The sequence below is a fragment of the Megascapheus bottae genome, chromosome 16 (assembly GCF_031878675.1).
Source record: "Megascapheus bottae isolate mThoBot1 chromosome 16, mThoBot2.hap1, whole genome shotgun sequence".
Lineage (NCBI taxonomy): Eukaryota > Metazoa > Chordata > Mammalia > Rodentia > Geomyidae > Megascapheus > Megascapheus bottae.
Window position 1 is genome coordinate 35,901,955 of NC_143524.1, and position 13,107 is coordinate 35,915,061.

Sequence of the window (13,107 nt, forward strand, 5' to 3'; positions counted from 1 at the left end):
AAATTACTTTTTTTGGGGGGGGGGGGGAGAGCTGGTACCAGACCTTGAACTCAGAGCCTGGCCCTTGCTCAGCTTGCTGGGCTGGTTTTCTATCACTTGAGCCATGCTTTCAGCCTGGCATTTTACTAATTACTTGGAGACAAAGTCTCTTGAACTCTTTTGCCCAGTTGCCTTCAAACTGAGATCCTTTAAGTCTTAGCCCCCCTAAGTGGCTAGGATTGCAGGCTTGAGGCACCTGCACCAAGCTAATCACATTAACTTCTCATCAATTTCATTGGTGAACTGGTTCATACCAGATATCTGGGCTATTTTACATCTGAAGGAACCAAACATTGCAAAACTCTGGTTTAGAGCAGAGAATTTCTGCTCCTGCTCTGCCCAAAGCTATTTAAGTTATAACAACATTTCAGTCATAGTATCTATGACAAAAAAGATATCACTTAGGAATCACAGTGCCCAGCACGCACAACATTGGATATTATGTTCAGCCAATACTCTAGGGCTGCTATCATGAGTTCCTCATTGAAAGGATGACTAATTAGTAATCGTTTCGGGATGTCTCAGGCACAAAATCTCCAAGTCTCCTGGCTTGTGAATATAGCTGCACCTGCAGCTTTTGTAATATTAGCAGATGGACATTTGGGCAAAAAAAAATGGCAGCTTTGAATCACAGCACGGGGCAGTTCAGACACTGTCCTTGGCAGGGAAACTTTCCCACGTGCATATAAGAACGCAGAGGCCACATGCTCAAGGGTCACTGAAATGATGAACAGTGGAAATGAGCCAATCCAGAACACCTATGACGCTGACTCCTTACAGGAACTGGAACCAGGGCTCCTAGAGCCAAAGCACAGCAGCCAAGGCAGCCCAATGCCTCCTGGGGCCATTCACTGACATGCACAACTCCCAAGCGGGCTACTGTACCTGCTTTCTGGTCCTCGTCTTTCCTGTCCTGAGTTTGATGTATCTGGCTATTAATTCATTCCTACCTGAAAAGGAAAAAAAAAAGTTTACAATTATGTAGGTTACTTTAAAATAATAAAAACGCTTCTAAAAGCTAGAGCTGAAATTTAAATTACAGGTTCGAGCTCATTCCTGATGGAAAAATAAACAGTGCAATTGTTTGAAAAAATATTTACTAAGGAAAATTCAGAGGAAGGGTGCTGATTTTAAATTTTCTTCAGGCACTCAGGATAGAATTTTTTTTTTGGGGTGGGGGGGCAATCCTGGGCTTGAGCTCAGGGCCTGAGCACTGTCCTTGGACTTTCTCAAGGCTAGAGCTCTATCACTTGAGCCTCAGCACCACTTCTGGCTTTTTTCTATGTATGTGGTACCAAGGAATGGAACCCAGGTCTTTGTGCATGCTAGGGAAGCACTCTACCACTAGGCCAAACACCTGGCCCCAGAAATTTGTCTTTTTTAAATATGTCTTTTTGCTTGCTTACCTGCTTGCTTGCAGTATCTAAATGGATGGTCACTTATGTTAAGGGGAGCAGGGACTGACACCATCCAGAATGCCTGAGTTCCCCGCCCCATTGTGAAAGGTGGACAATGGTACAGCCCAGCCACCTTTGCCCTTCCAGGGAGGGGCAACCTTGACCTTCTCCCCACCCCCCATGAGGAGGGATATCCGCTTGGGTGGGGATGGGCCTGCTTTATGTGGAGACCTTCGCAATTTGCAGGCAAACTCAAACTAAGGTGATAGGTAAATTCAAACACTGGGCTGTAATCCTATTGGCTACCTGCGTGTGGCCGGAGCTCACTATGGTCCCTCTGTGCATGTAACTATCCCAATTGGCCACCTGTATGACCAGGTTCGACCTCATGGGTTTTGCCCTTAAAAACCCAGCATGAGAGCTGCTCAGGGTCACAGTGTCAGCTCCGGAGCTGACACTATGACCCTGGCTGGTCAGTTCACCATCTACTTCCCCAATAAATTCACCTTTTTAATGAGACTGTCTCTGTGTGGTGGACTCTGGTGGGACATGGAAACCCCACCTGGAGGGATATGGAATCCCCTCCTCTTCACCCCATAACAACTTATAAAAGCAGAGCTTGGGAGTTTGGCCTAGTGGTAGAATGCTTGCCTAGCATGCATGAAGACCCAGGTTCACTTCCTCAGTACCACATACATAGAAAAAAACCGGAAATGGTGCTGATGCTCAAGTGGTAGAGCTCTAGCCTTGAGAAACTCCAAGGACAGTGCTCAGGCCCTCAGCTCAAGCCTAAGACTGGCAAGAAAAAAAAAAAAAAAAACAATGAACATAAGAGCATAACCTGCTAGAGCCACACAGCCCACTTACAATGGAAAGAAGTTAAATAGTATGAAGGCAGATAACCCCCAAAGCTGTTTTCTACCAGGTACTAACTGAACACAAGACTGTGATAGTGGGGGATTGGCATGAATTAAAAAAAAAAAAATAGCCAGAACCAGGTCCAAAGCCAGCCCGAGATTCTTATCTACAATTAACTACCTGAAAACCAGAAATTGGGCAGTGGCTCAATGTGCTAGTGCAATAGCCTTGAGCTACTGTCAGTTTTGAGGCTTGAACTCTGGGCCTGCACATTGTCCCTAAGTGCTTCAGCTCAGTGCCACTTCCAGTTTTCTGGTGGTTAATTGGAAATAGAGTTCCATGGTCTTTAAATTGCAATCCTCAGATCTCAGCCTCCTGAGTAGATAGGATTATAGGCATGAGCCACAGGCACCTGGCTTAAAAAAAATTTTTTTTAATAAATAAAACAGACAAAAAAGTACTCAACCTCCCATGAGCTTTATAACCTCGTGGGAAAGAAAATACTTGAAAGTCAATTTTTTAAAAATTCTCCATTCCTACCCTGCCAGAAGACTGAGAAGTTTCAAATAGATAACTTCGAAAAGAACTGTTATATAACAGGAAAATATACCCATAGATGCTAAACAGGAAAATACATATCAAGTGAATAAAATCCCTGCTCTACAAGATAGAGCCCAACTTCTGACTCCAATCTACTCTAGCATTAAGAACTGAAAATCTTTTGACTTATTCTACACAGTCAACAGAAACCTTCCTGTCCTAAGATTGCTTTGAGCTGACTTTACTCAGCTTCATTCTAATGAAAACTCCTTTCGGGGGAAAAAAATGTCTGAAGTCAATCACTATGACACAAGTTTATGTGTTTTACTACCCTGAGATTGTCCATCCAGATTCTTCAAGGGCCTGTATCACCACTGCTACCTCAGGGAAGTTTCTAACCACTCAACTGGGTTTGGACTCCTTGCTCTATATATAATCCCAAGGCCAAACCACCTGTGCTCCTCCTTTCTATCACATGCTCAAACTCTCAGAACTTCAATATTAGTATATGCATAATACTGGTTTGCTGCTGGATTTCCTAAGCTCTATGAATGGCAGAAGAGGGTAAAAACTTGGTCATGTGTCCCCAGGTCTCCTTAGCACCCAGATAGGGAGACAGAAAAAAAAAAAAGAAAGAAAGAAAACAAACAAATGAAGAGATAATAGCACCTCTACTGACAGTGTCACATATCTAGACCTGTCCTGCAAGGCTGACAAGGTCCAACACAAGAATACTTATGTGAGCTGGGCACCAGTGGCTCACATTTGTAATCCTAGCTACTCAGGAAGTTGAAATCTGAGGATCACAGTTACACGGGCAGGAAAATCTGTGAGATACCTATCACCAATTAAATCACAGGAAAAGCTGGAAGTGGCACTGTGGCTCAAGTGGTAGCCTTGAGCAAAAGGAGTCCATGGACAGGTACAGAGTGTAAGCCTCAAAACTGACAAAATAAAAACAAAAACTGTATGTGAACCACGGGCCCACACTCTGGATGTCAGTCACCAATCACTGATTACAATGTTACTGTCATCGTAGCACACTATGTCAATCACCTGCCCATTAGGAATAAGCAGGATGTGTTTACCACCAGAAGACAAAGGGATCATGTGATTGTGGTGTTAAAATGCACTTTTGAATCATACATTCCTACCTCTGAAGTTCTAAGTCCCCCATAAACCTAAGGCAAGATTTCTAGAATTAAGGAAGCAGCTCATTATTCCTTGAACATGAGGATCCTACTTACATGGGGCTTGATGTAACTTTCTTCTCATTCTTAACATAAGACCTAGGTCAGACCCTATGCACATGACTAATTGCCTTGCAGATACTAATAGCACCATACAGGTCTAGAGGTAATAAAAAGGAAAGTTAGCTTTTATGTATCTGTAACAAACTTTGGAACATTCCCAGTCCATTTTCCTTTCAGAGTCTGGCATACAGAACTCTAACAATAGTCCTGGCATGACAGCAGAGTATTCAGTATTCACTGGAAAAAAGTATTTAGGATGCAGTGAATATCAGCATGCATGTATACACATACATGCTGATATTGAGACCTGAACTCAAGATCTAGGCACTGTCCCTTAGCTTTTTCACTCTAACACTTGAGCCACTGCTCCCACTTCTGGCTTTGAGGTAGTTAAGTGGAGATAAAGAATCTCATGGACTTTTCTTGCCCAGGCTGGCTTTGAACGAATCATGGTCTTCAAATCTCAGCCTCCTGAGTAGTTAGGATTACAGACAAGAGCAGCGATCCAGTACCCAATCACTGCATTAAAACTTTTAAGGCCAACAACTAATTGTCACCTTACATCAACTTCCCTGCTCTTGTTCTCAGCTGGGATTTTTTACCCACATACAAAACCCCACATTTATTTCTACTCCATTTCATCCTATTAAATTCTGCCTATCATCTCAGCCTGCCAAAATCTTCTCAGATCCCGATTCTGTAACTTAAGGCACCCTTTAAGGTACATTTAGAGGAAAAGGATCTTGAAATTCAGTTGTGAAGATTGCTTCTCCAAGCATTCTTTTTCAAACTTTTGAGAACTACCAATATTCTCTCTAGGGTCATCAGGTCTACTTGTGCATCTCTCAGATGGTTGTACAGATTTTGCAATTTGTCTCAAAGAGTTGCTGACAGCAGAGTCCAGCTAAGAGTGCCTAATTACCAGAAGCCAGACCTAAAAGACGTCTGCAGAAGAGGCAAACACCCTCTCTCTATCTCAGAGTTTGACTGTGCACCCCATTTAGGGCTGAGTAGCCCAGATGAAATAAATCTAGGACTTGGTACAACATGTAATTTCACTTGAACCTTGTCCAAATTAGGGAAAGGAAAAAAAATCTCCTGTCCCAAACTTGCTTATTTTCTGTGAATGCAGATGAAAGAGGTTGAAAATATAAAGTTTAACCCATCCAACTATTAAAATTTCTTATGGCTTTTGGTAAAGGACTGAGAAGATCAGCATCTAGGACAGCCTCATCTCTGATAGTCCATGCAAATGGAAAGTCTAAAAAAACATCAAATTCTTCCTAGTTCTACTGCAGGTGCTCGGGAGTGTTGCCTCCTGGGCACACATCTGGTAATCACTTCCTTGAAGGCTTATCCTAGGTCTCACAACAGACTTTTTTTAATTAAAGAATTTATTAACATTGACTTTTACATCATATCTCAAATGTCATGTTTAACAAACAAATATTCAAGAAGGGAAGGAATCTCTATATACAATCACTGGCACATAAATTTTAGAACGTAATTAAAATTAAGCTAAGGGTTTGTATGTCATAGATACATATTAATATATGTAATAAAACAGCATGTCTATAGAGTATATAGCCTGGCTTTTGTGAAACTTTTTTTCTCTTTTGGTGCGGGTCCTAGGCACCATCCTTGGGCTTTTACTACTCCTACCACCTTGGGCCTAGATCAACTTCAGCCTTTGGTAACTAGTAAAAGTCCCATGACCTTTGCTGCTGAAGCTGGTTTCAAAATACAATCTCCAGACTTCATCCTCCTGAGTAGTTAGGATTATAGGCATGCATGAGTTACCAGTACCCAGCTTCATATCCTATTCCTTTTTTGTTATGTATGTCAGTCCTGGGGCTTAAACTCAGGACCTAGGCATTGTCTCTGAGCTTCTTTTGCTCAAGGCTAGTACTCTACCACTTGAGCCACATCTCCACTTCTAGCTTTTTTGTGACTAATTATAGATGAGTCTCCTGGATGTTTCTGCCTGGGTTCACTTCCAACTGTGATCCTCAGATCTCAGCCTCTTGAGTAGCTAGGATTTCCGGTGTGAGCCACAGGTGTCCAGTCCATACTTAAGCAAGACCATGTCTCAAAAACCCGTGTTCTTTCTTTTATTCATACCACATATAGGGATACTGATTATGTAACTCTTTTAAATATCTGAATTGTCTGCTTTATATGACAGCCTTCCCTTAAATAACTCTTAGAAACCTAGTAAGTCCTCCTAAAAGCTCTTACATTGCTTACAATCTTAGTAGAATTTCAATCTTCCTGATTTAGATTAACTACTGCACAGTACATTTGAATTTGGATATACCTGTTATCACTAAATTACACCAAGCTATTTAAAATAATTATTTGAAATATCAAGTATACTGAAATCTTTTCAATAAGAAATATCAATGAGGCAGGGGTATGATCAAGTGATACAGTGGGCTTGTCTAGCAAGTATAGGAACCTGTGAAACAGGCACTGGTGGCTTATGTTTGCAATCCTAGCTACTAAGGAGGCTTAGATCTGAGGATGACAATTCAAAGCCAGCCCAAGCAGGAAAGTCCATGAGACTCTTATTCCAATAAACTACTCAAAAAAGCCAGAAGTAGTGCTGTGGCTCAAGTGGTAGAGTACTAATCTTAAGAAAAGAAGCTCAGGGACAGCTCCTAGGCCCAGTGTTCAAAGCCCCAGGTTCCTCCCAAGAAAAAAATTTTTTAAAGCCTGGGTTTCAAATCCCCTATGATAGGGATTTGATTGTATTTTATTTAATTCTATTTGCATTTTCTACATTTAATTCTAAACTTCTGCAAATAAAACATTTAACCATTGGAGCAGTAAGTATGGTATTCCAAACAATTCTGGAGTATCTACTAGCTGCTTGGGATTATATATACACTGGAATTACCACCTAGGCTCTGTTTAGAGTCTTATCTATAACCCTGATAGACAATGCTGATCCCTATTACATTTCTTTAAACCTGCTCTCCAAGTACAGAGATCCTACAGTATATGATGTTTGTCCAGGAGTTCAGCAATACTAACCAGCACTAATGAAACCGGAGGAGTCTCTACACTACACTATCTTATACAACAAACTACAATCAGAATGCTAGGTAGGAGAAATGTCTCTGGCATTTCTTAATTCTTCTTGTCCATTCATTCTTTCACCCTCTTCCTCTCCATACTTCCCTATCTCATATACACAAATAAAATGCTTGACTATGTAAACCTCAAATTACAAAATATCATTTTCTACAAGTTTAACTTTAAAATTTCTTATGGAAAGAGTTTTATAAACACTGTGCCCCACCCCCCGCCATATACACTGTATTAAAGGCTGACATCCTTTATTTGAAATGCTTGAAACTAACAGTGATTTGGATAGTGGATTTTTTTTTTCTTCAGATTTTGGATATATCTTGGGGGTAGAACTTAAGTTTAAACATGAAATTTCTATATATTTCAAATATACCATTTAGACCTAGCCCAAAGGTAGCTTCATATACTATTTTTTTGAGGGGTGGGGAGGGGGAAGAGTCAGTCATGGAGTTTGAACTCAGAGCCTGGGCACTGTCCCTGAGCTTTTTTCCTCAAGGATAGTGCCCTACCACTAAGCAACAGCAAGACTTCCAGGTTTCTGGAGATGAGTCTCACAGACTTTCCTGCCTAAGCTAGCTCAGAACAGTGATCCATAGCTCTCAGCCTCCTGAGTAGCTAGGATAACAGGCATGAGCCAAAGGTACGTGGTATACTATTTTTAATATGCCTGTTTTGAAATAAGACACTATATTTTCCACTTGTGTTAGTGCTCTGAGAATTTTCTTTTCAGATCATTTCAAATTTTTGAAGTAAGGATGCTCAAACTATTTACGTACTATGTTCCTTATAGCTTGTCTTTTCATCTACATACTCTCTCCATCCACCCCACCATATTATTTTGTCATTGTACTTCAAAATAAGCTGCAGGAATGGCAATACTTCTCCTGAATACTTTGGTGTAAATGTAGTTAATTAGCATGGTAAAATTGATCTGACAGGCAGAAAGGAGCAGCAGAGACTAAAGTTCACTTTACATAGAGCAGCAAAAACTCACTTTAAAATCATGCGTCCTAGCCGGGAGTTTGACCTAGTGGTAGAGTGCTTGCCTAGCATGCACTGGGTTCGATCCTCAATATGATATACATAGAAAAAAATGCCATAAGTGGTGTTGGGGTTCTAGTGGTAGAGCTCTTGCCTTGAGAAAGTCCAAGGACAATGCTCAGGCCCAGGACTGGCTACATACATACATACATACATACATACATACATACATACATACATACATAAAATCATGCCTCCTGCTGGAAGGCTCACAACTGTTATCCTAGCTACTCCAAAGGCTGAGCTATGACAATCGTGGTTTGAAGCCAGCTCAGGTAGGAAAGTTCACAGAAAGTTGATCTCTAACCACGGAAAGGAAAAAAAAAAAAACAAAACAAAACTAAAACAGAGGTGGATCTGTGGCTCAAGTGGTAGAGCATTAGCTCAGGGACAGAACCCAGGTTCTGAGGTCAAGCCTTAGGACCAACACATACACACATACACACACACACACACACACACATTTATATCTTCTCTGGACCATAATATATTATATGTGTGTTTTACATTATATAATACATACTCATGTAAAATTGCACAGCACATAACATATGCTTTATGTAATACTGTCATGTAGAAGTGCATAGTACATCTCAAGTCTGAAATACTGTACTACTCGCTTCCTTTAAGCAGTCTCAAGGGCCAATGCAGCCTGACCAGTCAGTCAAAGTTCCACAATCCTCAAGAGCACTGTGATCCGAATTGACTTTGCTTTCTCTGAAATAGCATGAGATGCTTGAAGGTGAACCCACCATTGGCCTTCTGCAACCTGAATTGTCAGGAAGTTCCTTTTGAAGGCCATGAGACTATGGCAGAAAGGCACAGTTTGCACCGAACTTCCTTACCCAGACAAAAGACTGGGTAATGTTGTTGTGGGTTATGTGTGTAATGGGAAGTAGCCTGAAGGTCATGTTTGAGGCACAGCAAATGCAGGGTCTGTGGCTAGAAATTGTAGCCCAGAGACTCTCAGTTTTAACAGTGAAAGAGCACTACTTTGTAATTGAATGGAGTCAGAGAGCCACAAAGAAAGAAGCAACAACTGGAATGTTCTTGGTTCCCCAGCTGCAGCCAGACCCTAGACAAACATATCCATAAAGGGCCTGGGAAAGGGCTACGTACAGTTTTTCTGCAAAAAACTCTGCTGGCCTTCTCCTCACCACAAAGGGACAATGCAGAGGTTTCCTATTGCTTTTCTCCATGACAGAGGTGGGGATGGGGGAGAATATTAGAGAGTAAACACAAGCTTCTGATGGCTGGACCAAAGCTAAATCAGATAGGCATTGATGCTAGGGTTGCAGCTGTGAGTTTGTCTGTATCTGGACATAAAGCCAAAACTGACACATGCCAAAGACTATTAGACTGCTAGAATGTTCCTACTAACACCTTGAGTTTTGTGCACCTATACTGGTATGAACCATAGCTCTCATAGCCTTTAAAGTCCTTGCCCATTTCTGCATGTCTGGATTCTGACCATCTTTCAAACCCCTCATTGCCCATTAGCATTTAAGCTGGCCAAGAACTCCAAACCTCCTTTCCCTAACATCCATGGCCCCTGACATGGCACCAACATATCATGTCTTTCTTGTCCCATTTCCCTAGGCAGCTCAGTTGATAGAATGCAACCTTGTTCAGGAAAGGAAAGATCCCCACATCCTTAGAATCAAACACAACACTTGGTCATCAAAAGGGAAGAGGAGGGCCTGGGCATGGTGGCTCATGCCTGTAATCCTAGCTACTCAGGAGGCTGAGATCTGAGGATCTCGATTCAAAGCCAGCCCAGGCACTAAAGTTCATGAGACTATTATCTCCAATTAACCACCAGAAAACTGGAAGTGGCTCAAGGGGTAGAGCAGTAGCCTTGAGCTGAAGAGCTCAGGCACAATGCCCAGGACCAGAGTTCAAGGCCCATGACAGACAGATTAAAAAAAAAAAGGGGGGGGGGGTAGAAAAGATATAACAAAAGAAGCCTTCCATAAGATGACATCACCATAGGTGTAGCTCTCAAAGACACTGAAACCCTCAAAACTCTGTGGCAGTACAAAGCAGAACAATTTATGGGAAATTTTTATAAGTAAGATTCTGCAAGGTGGTATTAAAGTACTTGCTACATATAGGATCTGTTTATCAGCTGGAGTTAAAAGAAAAAAATATCTAACAAAAGCCAGTAATCGAAATGTTCACATGGAGGGGACACTGCCCCAGGAACCAAGTGTCTCCAACACGGAAGAGATCTACTAAAAGGAAATGCTGAATGATGTTATCTTTCCTCCTAAAGACTTGGGGATATGACTGTGGACTAGCAAGAGGAGGTAATAAGCGATATTTGTCAACTAATGGTGTCAGGAGTTAATTATTAGCCATTTCTTCCACAGTTTAGCCATTGCAACCTGTCCTAGCCAAAAAAAAAAAAAAAAAAAATCAATCCATACCACTTAGTGAAGGAATGGATCAAGAAAATGTGGCACACACACACACACACACACACACACACACACACACACACACACACACACACAAGAATTCTATGGGTCCATCAGAAACAATGAGATTGCCTCATTCATAAGATTTTACACGAAGTAAGCCAGACCCAAAGAAATCATAGGCTGCATGGTTTTCTTCATCTGTAATAATTAGAATGTGCCTTTAAATCTACAAGTAAACCCAATAGATGATAAAAGAAAAAAAAATTACACTTGGACATGATTAAAGAGGACTCTACTCTAAACATTTGCACAGTGAGACCAAAGGAGTATACTCTTAAGAGACAATCACAAGGGCACAGAACCTGTGTGCATATGATCATCTAAAATGATGCTTATCGAAATCAACTCTGAAAAATGAAAATAAGAGGTTGGTTTTTTGGTTTTTTTGTTGTTGTTGTTTTGTTTTGTTTTGTTTTTGCCAGTCCTGGGCTTGAGCTCAGGGCCTGAGCAATGCCCTTGGACTTTTTCAAGGCTAGAGGCTCTACCACTTGAGCCTCAGCACCACTCCCGGCTTTTTTCTATGTATGTGGTACCAAGGAATCGAACCGGGTCTTCATGCATGCTAGGCAAGCACTTTAACCACTAGGCCAAACTCCCAGCCCCAAAATAAGAGGTTTTTAACTTAACTTTTTTTTTTTTTTTGTCAGTCCTACGGCTTGAACTCTGGACCTGGGGACTGTCCCTGCGCTTTTCAATTCAAAGCTACTGCCCTACCCCTGGAGCCACAGTACCACTTCCGGTGTTCTAGTGGTTAACTGGAGATAAGAGTCTCATGGACGTTAGTGCTTGGGCTGGCTTTGAACTGTGAGCCTCAGATCTCAGCCTCCTGAGTAGCTAGGATTACAGGCATGAGCCACTGTGTCCAGCTAATTTTACTTTCTGTGTTTTTTTTTTTAACTCCCGCTTTTCTGCTTTTGTTGTTGTTTTTCATTTCTGTACCTTTTGTTTTGTATGTAAATTTATCTGATTGGAAAAGGGAAGGAGCAGCACAAAAATGGTAGGACAAAGCATTGAACTAATTCAGCAGTAATTCTGACAAGATACTATGTTGGAAACAGTGGGGGAGAGGGGAGTCAGGAGGGAAAAACTGGGAGAAACTGAGGGAGAGGGTGACACTGCTCAAAAAGAAATGTACTCAATACTTATGTAACTGTAACCCCTCTGTATATCATCTTTACAATAAAAAATTAAAAACAAAATACTGGGAAAGAAAGAGGTCCAGGAGAGTTAGCCAGTAACCTATTAGAAAGAACTCCCACTATGCATTGATGGAGTGGAAGTTGTGAGCTAAAAAGCTGGAGGCAACATACCCTGCCTTTGGGACACCATGAGTACAGGATCAAGGCCTTACTGTGCTCTTATACTATATCATGTTTCAGTCACAGCATGTTGCACAGGTACTATGCTTTGTGTATCCATAATAACATGTCTGCAACCTCTTATCAGACAGAAAGGTCCAGGAACATACAGGAGACATGGCATGAGTTTTGCTCACCATTGTACACCATGCCATGAATACAGCAGGTCCTTAGTGAGTACTCAATCAGTGATAGAGCATATGTCTGAATAGGAGATAGAGAATCTATGGGAAAGAAGCCACAGGCCATGGGGGTAAGGAAGGTTCATGCAAAAGGGCATTTGAATTGGTCTCTTGAGCACTGCCAATGAGGAAGTCGTGAGGCCAATGTCTCGGTTAATCCCCAATATAAATCATTGACCAAAACCCGATGCCAATGTGGAAAATCACCAGGAAAGGCCAAGCAGCTGTTCTAGGTTGTCAGGGAGTAGTACTGCATGTTCAGAGCTAAAGGTTTACAAAAGGATTGATGGCCTTCGAGCGAACAGTGGCAATTCCCTGAGATGACCTATCTCTGCATTCACTTAGGGCATAAGAATACAGCTCTAAAAGAGAAAATGTACTAATGACAGCCTTATTAACCTCTGGTTAGTAAAAAATTCTATCTTGAATCCTTGCAAATTGCCTGGCAATAACTCAAGCCCCACCTTTCTTGGAGATTCTATCAGTCAACTGCCCTGATAACAATATCAAGTGGCAGCCTCACACAATACTGTGTTTTCCTTCATCTTAGTGGTCAGCTTACATTTACATCAACTTACCATGCTGAAAATAGACAAGCAAGTAAAAATGTTTAAAGCTACATGTTTAATGGAAAACCTCAAATGTTGGTTCAAAATTCTTGTTGCTATAATTATTAGAAGAAAAACAAATATGAAGATTAATTTTGTTTGGGTTTGGCTTTTAACTTTTGTATGCTGGTCGTGGGCTTAAACGAGGCTTGGGTACTGTCTCTGACCTTTTTTGTTCAAAGCTAGAACTGTATCACTTGAGTCATAGCTCTACTTTCAGGTTTTTTGGTGATTAAGTGGAAACATAGGATCTCA

General features: G+C 41.3%; 1 protein-coding gene across 4 annotated transcripts in view; it reads right to left on the reverse strand.

Annotated features, from left to right (window-relative positions):
• Tead1 (TEA domain transcription factor 1) overlaps positions 1-13,107 on the reverse strand; it is a 247,125-nt gene that overhangs the window by 70,622 nt on the left and 163,396 nt on the right. For all 4 annotated transcript variants that reach the window (XM_090348135.1, XM_090348136.1, XM_090348134.1 and 1 more), the window contains exon 3: positions 925-989. In XM_090348135.1, coding sequence (XP_090204261.1) covers positions 925-989 — 65 coding nt within the window. The remainder of the gene's footprint in view (positions 1-924; positions 990-13,107) is intronic.